The 7455-nt window shown below is 38.9% G+C and overlaps 1 protein-coding gene across 1 annotated transcript in view; it reads left to right on the forward strand.

The window, feature by feature from the left end:
* The window catches only part of Zwilch (zwilch kinetochore protein), a 41648-nt gene that overhangs the window by 16035 nt on the left and 18158 nt on the right, over positions 1-7455 (forward strand). Inside the window, exons 6-10 of the mRNA XM_005348187.3 lie at positions 599-670; positions 3404-3497; positions 4186-4241; positions 5169-5268; positions 6237-6316. Of these exons, the coding sequence (XP_005348244.1) occupies positions 599-670; positions 3404-3497; positions 4186-4241; positions 5169-5268; positions 6237-6316 (402 nt within the window). The remainder of the gene's footprint in view (positions 1-598; positions 671-3403; positions 3498-4185; positions 4242-5168; positions 5269-6236; positions 6317-7455) is intronic.

Below are 7455 nucleotides of genomic sequence, written 5' to 3' on the forward strand. Positions count from 1 at the left end.
AAAAAAAAAAAAAAAAAAAAAAAAAAGTATATACAGTAACATGTACAACTGTGTTTTGTTAAAAAAAAATGTATGCCCAAAAGTATGCATAGTATTAACAGTGGTTCTCTTGGGGAGTAGGCTTATGGGTAATTCTATTTGTATTTTCTTCTCCTGTAGTAGGAATTTACTTACTTGTTTTTAAGGACTTAGGTTGTAAAGCTGTATCTTTTGGCTAGACTTGTGTGTTGGTTTACTTAGGTATCTAATAGAGTGATTTATTGGAACTTCATTTTCAATGTGTCATAATGCTAAGTATCAAGTTTGGAGCTATTTATTTATTCCACCTGTGCTCTTGGAAATACCCTGAGGAAAGGCATGTGAGGGAAGCAGTTTTTCCATCTTCATGGTACAGAGGAGGGCAGTGGCCTGGTTCAGGTTGTGAATCAGAATGACTCGATCTGTAAGATCTCAGGGTAAGATGTTTTGAGCATGGTGTAAACCTGATATAATTTACTGGTGCTTTATAAAACATATAATTGAAATGCAAGTCACAGTGACTCTTGCACATAGAAGATGGGGTTGTCAATGAAAACTGATGGTCTTTGATACTTTTTAGAATATCAGAGTACAATCAGGAGAGCCCAGAGGTTGTTTGAATCATCTCCACAGAGAACTGAAATTTCTCCTTGTGAGTATCCTTCTGGAATTTCTTTCATTGAATTAGTCATTATCAGGTCTGGTGGTGGTGGTGGTGCATACCTTTAATCCCAGCACTTGGGAGGCAGAGGCAGACAGATTTCTGTGAGTTGGAGGCCAGTCTGGTCTAAAGAGGGAGTTCCAGGATAGACTTCAAAGCTACACAGAGACACCGGTCTCAAAAAACAAACAAAAAAACAAAAAAAAAATCCATTATCATGTTAATGTTTCACAGTGAAACTTTGATTTTCTTTAAAATCCATTCTGAATGTTATATTTCATCATACTCTAGACAACTTGGGTAGTTACTCATGTGGCAGTTGTCCTCAAAATGAAAGGGGGCTCCACTTAGTAGCTTCCTACATTCTTCACCTTTCTACTTGGCTGGCAGAATTATACAAGTCATCACCACAATTAGGTTTTCGTTGTTGTTGCTATTTATTTTTTTAGATTTATTTTTATTTTATGTGCATTGGTGTCTTGTCTGCATGTATGCCTTTGTGAGGGTGTTGTATCCCCTGGAACTGGAGTTACACCTAGTTGTGAACTGCCATGTCAGTGCTGGGACTTGAACCTGGGTCCTCTGAAAGAGCAGCCAGTGCTCTTACCATTAAGCCACCTTTCCAGCCCCCACAATTAGTTTTAAAACGTTTTCATCAGTCCTAAATGAAACCTTGTATCCATAGTATGGTTTAGTATTCACTCCACAACCTTGCCAGCCTTTGTCAACTTCTAATCTACTTAATAAGGTTTTGTTAGTTTTGATTGTCTAATAGCATCTCATCCTACAGATACACTGCGTCTTATTCATCCTTTCATCCCGATATTTTTGTACTTTTTGACTATTATGAATAATATTGCTGTGAACATTTATACAAATTTTTGTAGTAACATACGTTTTCTCCATCTCTGGTGAAAGTTCTAGGTCATATGGCAACTATGTTTAAGCCATCCTTTCCCCTGACACACCACACACACACATAGAATCACAGATGTGTAGGGTGTGTGTCCACAGACTTTTCAAATTCAGTCCTTGTATTTTATAAATGGATACAAATTTTTTTATTCTTATGCATATATGTCCTCTTTTCCTTGTACTCTCCCTTTTGTCCTTTTGACTCTCCCCTCTCTTTTTTTGCCTTTTAAAATTGTATTTTATTTATTTGCTGTCCAGTCAATTAAAGCCCTTTCACCTCCATCAGACACACCCTCAAAATCATGCATTGTTTCTCAATAGAGACACTGTGGGCATTTCACACTGACCCATTCTTTGTGATTTGGAAAATCCTACAAATAGCAATATGTTAAACATCCCTGACTTCCACCAAGTAATTTTGACACATAAAAAGTTATCTTTACAGCTGGGTGATGGCAGCACATGCCTTTAATCCCAGCATTCGGGAGGCAGAGGCAAGCGGATCTCTGTGAGTTCAAGGCCAGCCTGGTTTACAAGAGCTAGTTCCAGGACAGGCTCCAAAGCAACACAGAGAAACCCTGTCTCGAAAAACAAACAACAATAACAACAAAAAAATATCTTTACCTTTTTCTTTTTTCTTTTTTTTATTTTCGAGACAGGGTTTCTTTTTTCTTTTTTTTATTTTCGAGACAGGGTTTCTCTGCGGCTTTGGAGCCTGTTCTGGAACTAGCTCTGTAGACCAGGCTGGTCTCGAACTCACAGAGATCCGCCTGCCTCTGCCTCTCGAGTGCTGGGATTAAAGGCGTGCGCCACCATCGCCCGGCTTATCTTTACCTTTTTCATAGACCCTCTGGAAGTAGGAAATGATCTCTTTTTCTGTTGGAAACATTTTTCTTTTCTAGGAATAAAGGAATTATTAACTACTTGATCCTGTCATTTTATGTTACAAAATGAATGAATGGTGGATATGATCTCTCATATGAAGCAAAAAAAAAAAAAAAACTTGTGAAGTTTCTTGGTCTTTTGATGAATTTGCCCTCTTCCTTCTGTTTTCTACTGTTTCTCACTCTGGCTGGAGTCATCCCTCCTGATCTCCCTCGCTCTTCCCTACTATAGACTCGGCTTAGATTTTGGTGTGTGCAAATTATATTGTGTTTGGATAAACTTGCTTTCAGTTTCACATTTGTGGTTTCATTGTTACTTCACCTGTAATATAGCTTTATTTACTCAGGATCACATGTCGTTACTGTGTGCATAGCATTAGACTTGAGACTACCAACCTGCTGAATGTGTATCCTGTACTGTTTGTTAGTAACTGTGTGAGTTTCATCTAGTTACTGAAGTTTTCTTAGCCTCAATCAAATGAGGATAATAGTAGTATCTGCCTCAGAAAGTTTAGTCCAGATTTAAATAACATACAAAATCATTATCCCTAGTGAGTGGTCAGTAGTCAAGAACCATTACACATTACCATAGGGCTGGAGAGAGGGCTCATCAGTTAAGAGCACTTGTTGCTCTTCCAGAGGACCTGGGTTTGATTCCTAGTACCTACATGGTGCCTCATAACCACCTGTAACTCCATTTCCAGTTTATCCAATGCCCTCTTTTGAACTCTGAAGGCACTGAGCACTTATGTGATGCACAGATATACATGTAGGGAAAAAAACACTCAATACAAGCAATAAAATAAATAGATCTAAAAAATTTTGTTTAAAGAACTGCTACCTTATTGATACTATTAAATACATCCCTACTAATTAAGCTATGATTTCTGCTAACATGTTTTCTGGCTGTTAAATTGTTCTACAGGTTTTGGCTGATGGCTTGAGGACTGGTGTAACTGAATGGCTTGAACCTCTGGAAACAAAATCAGCTGTTGAACTTGTACAAGAATTTCTGAATGGTGCTTGTTTTCATAATCTGTTCTTGTTTGTTCCTTGTTTTTAATTGGGTGCATATGTTTACTATATTTAAATATCAGTTGTTTGTGGCTTTATATAGCTTTGAGTTAGACTACATTAAAGCTGTGATCTGATCTAGTTGGAGGCACAGCTTTGGTTCTAAAGTATCAAAGATAAATGTTATTAAAATTATAAGATTTAGTTTGAACCAAGCCTGGCAGCACAGGCCTATAAGCCTAGTTTGAGAGACTGAGGCAGGAGACGTGTTAGCTAGAGCTGCAGAGCAAGTTCAATGCCAAGCTAGACAACTTAGTGAGACTTTTTCACAAAATAAATGCAAGAGTAAAAAGAGGGCCTGGGATGTAGCTCAGTGGTAGAGCACTCGCCAGCTGTTCTTGAGTCCCTAGATTTGATCAGGCTTCAGGACTGCCGAAAGAGAGACTGTTTGTATGGACATTCGTGTAGCACAGGTGGGTTTGAGATTGTAGACGACTGATGGACCGGTTAGGAGTCTTTCACGTGCCTGTCGTGGTGCTGCACTCCAGCTGTAGGAGGGCTCCCACAGTGGTGGTTTGCTACAGCCTCTGTACTCCTCTGCTCACATTTGCTACTTGAAAACAGGATTGGGGTGGGAATAATATGGGAAGCAGAAAAATAAAATCAAGTTAATGAGCTTTTTATACTTTCTAGACTTAAATAAACTGGATGAATTCGATGATTCTACAAAAAAAGACACACAAAAAGAGGTAAGCAATGACTATCAGTTAGAATCTTAGCCTGTGAGCTGGAGAGATGACTCAGCGGTTCAGAACACTAGCTGCTCTTCCAAAGGACCCAAGTTCAATTCCCAACACCCATACAACAGCTCTCACAACTGCCTGTAACTCCAGTTCTCAAGGATCTGACACCCTCACACAGACATTCATGCAGGTAAAGCACCAATACATATAAAATAAAAATAAAAGAATCATTAAAAAATGTTACAAGAAAAAAAAAAGGAAAGAAAAGAAAGTAACCTAACCTGCTTTTGAACTTTGGTGTACTGCCACCTTTCATTTTGTAGCATCTCAGATCTCCTTCCATCCTGTATTTGTTTTTGTTATTTGGCTACAGAAAGTAGAAACAGTTATGTTAAATACACAGTAGAGAGTATTGCTATGGTATAGGAACACAACATAAATGCTGTTACTATGCCATAATGTGCCATTATGAAACTAAGATACTTTCCACCTGGTGAAAAGGAAATAGAGACAAAGGCAACTCAATATTTTCATGTGGAAACAAAACTGAAAGCTTACTTTTAAGCAGTATAGTTTTGCTGTTTTTGTTTGGTGTTTGATTTTTGTTTTGAGACAGTTCTGCCATGTAGCTCAGGCTAGGTTCAAACTCATTTTACTTCTGCTTCAGCCTCCTGAGTGCTGGGCCTTAGGGTATGCACTGCCACCATGTCTGGTTAGGCATTACAGATTTAAAACAACTTTAAGACTCTATTATTTTACTCTGTTCAAGTATGTCTCCTTATTAGTAAATGGAATTCTGTGGAAAATAACATTTGTATTGTTCTTTGTATGTGTTTGTGTCTTTGCAGCTCTCAGAAGAGTGTTTAAAGCTTAGACTCTTTCACTTTAAAAGTAAATAAACTGAGTGTTCTCTGAAGTTTGCTTCTTTTTTAGGCGGTGAACCATGATGCAGCTGCAGTTGACCGGTCTGTGCTTATCACAGTGCGGGAGGATCTCGATTTTGCTGAACAGCTTTGGTGCAAAATGAGCAGCAGTATGTGTCCTTCATAACTTAAGTGGGCTTTTTTTTTGTTTGTTTAAGGTTCTTTTTTTTTTAATTTTGTATGTATTGGTGTTTTGCTTACAATATGTTTGTATACCACATGAGATCAACCTGCTCACACAGGCCAGAAGGCAGCTTCAGATCCTCCGGAACTAGTTATAGATGGTTGTGAACTACCATGTTGGTGCTGGGAACTGAATTCTAGTACTGTGGAGGCAGCGGCAGGTGAATCTCTGCGTTCAAGGCCAGCCTGGATTGATTACATAGTGAGTTCCAGAACAGCGGATATTCACAGGGAAATCATCTCAGGAAAAACAATACCAACAACAAAAGTTTGTGTCACCACCCCAGCTTCTTGTGCCTTTTAAAATATAAAACTTGCTGGGCAGTGGTGGCGCACGCCTTTAATCTGCACATGGAAAGCAGAAGCAGGCAGATGTCTGAGTTTGAGACCAGGCTGATCTACAGTTCGAGTTCCAGGACAGCCAGGACTAGGCAGAGAAACCTAGTGTTGAAACCCCCACACACAAAAAAACAAAGTAAAATGTAAAACATAACTGTATTTCCATGAATCAAAATATACCTGAATAAAATTGTTTTTTTGTTTTTTTGGGTTTTTTTGGTTTTTCGAGACAGGGTTTCTCTGTGGCTTTGGAGCCTGTCCTGGAACTAGCTCTGTAGACCAGGCTGGTCTCGAACTCACAGAGATCCGCCTGCCTCTGCCTCCCGAGTGCTGGGATTAAAGGCGTGTGCCACCATCGCCCGGCAAAATTGTTTTGTTTTTTTTTAATGTTCCTACAAATGTTATTTGCCAGTCTTTTTGGTTTTTTTCCCTCCCAATTTTAAATTCCCCCTTTCAAAAGTGCAGTGTTTTTCCTTGTTTCATGTGTGTGTCATTAAAATGACACTTCTGATGTGTAGAGATGTGGAAATGATTTCTGTGTAACTTGGTTTTCAAGGTGTGATTTCATATCAAGACTTGGTGACGTGTTTCACATTGATCCTGCAGAGTCTGCAGCGTGGTGATATACAGCCTTGGGTAGGTTGAATGGTGTGACCAGAATGTTTTTCTCAGTGTCTTATACAAACCAAATCAAACCAAACAAAAAGAACATGTTTGATAAAACACTGGATCAAACAGTCGAAGTTGAATTCCAACTGTGCTACTTTCTAACTGTGTGAACTTGGGCTCCTTTATTTCTCTGTACGTCACTGCCCTCAACTGCAGTGTTAGGACTGGAATCCATCTGCATCATCATGTTGTGTACAGTGAACTGATCTAATGCATACACAATGCCTAGTACCTGGTACATATAAGCTGCTGATGTTAACTGTTCTGGGAATTAATGCTTTCATAGGTGAATGATGAAACTTACAAACTAGGATGCTCTTTTTCAAAGCAGTTTTGATGATGACTTGAGATTCTTGAAATGTAATATCATCTTTGAACAAATAACACTTGTATTAGAATCTATGCTGCATTCATGCACAAAAATATATACCAAGACTGGGTGTGGTAGCACATGCCTGGAATCTCAGCATTTGAGAAGCAGAGGCAGGATAATCACATGTGGAGGTCAGCCTGAGCTGTCATGAGACTTTGCCTTAAAAACCAAAAAAGAAAAGGAAAAAAAAAGTAGGTTTTTGTCCATGAGAATACTTATATAATAATGTTTATAGAAGCCAAAAATTGAAAATAATGTACATTTCTCTTGTTGATGAGATGACTAAGTAGCAATAATATAACCATATAATGATGTGTTTAAAAGCTTTTAATAGCTTTTTTTAACTATTTATTTATTTATTTATTTTATATATGAGTGTTCTAGCTGCATGTACACCTTTAGTCCAGAAGAGGACACCAGACCCCATTAGAGATAGATATGAGCCACCATGTGGTTGCTGGGAATTGAACTCAGGACCTCTGGAAGAGCAGTCAGTGCTCTTAACCGCTGAGTCATCTTTCCATCCCTGTAACAGCTTTTAAAACAGGAATAGAAATCTCAAGGTCCAAATCAGGAGCAGAAGGAGGGGGAGCACGAGCAAGGAACTCAGGACCGCGAGGGGTACACCCACATTCTGAGACATTGGGGATGTTCTTTCGGGAATTCACCAAGGCCAGCTGGCCTGAGTCTGAAAAAGCATGGGATAAAACCGGACTTGCTGAACATAGCGGAC

The sequence above is a fragment of the Microtus ochrogaster genome, chromosome 5 (genome assembly GCF_000317375.1).
Source record: "Microtus ochrogaster isolate Prairie Vole_2 chromosome 5, MicOch1.0, whole genome shotgun sequence".
NCBI lineage: Eukaryota > Metazoa > Chordata > Mammalia > Rodentia > Cricetidae > Microtus > Microtus ochrogaster.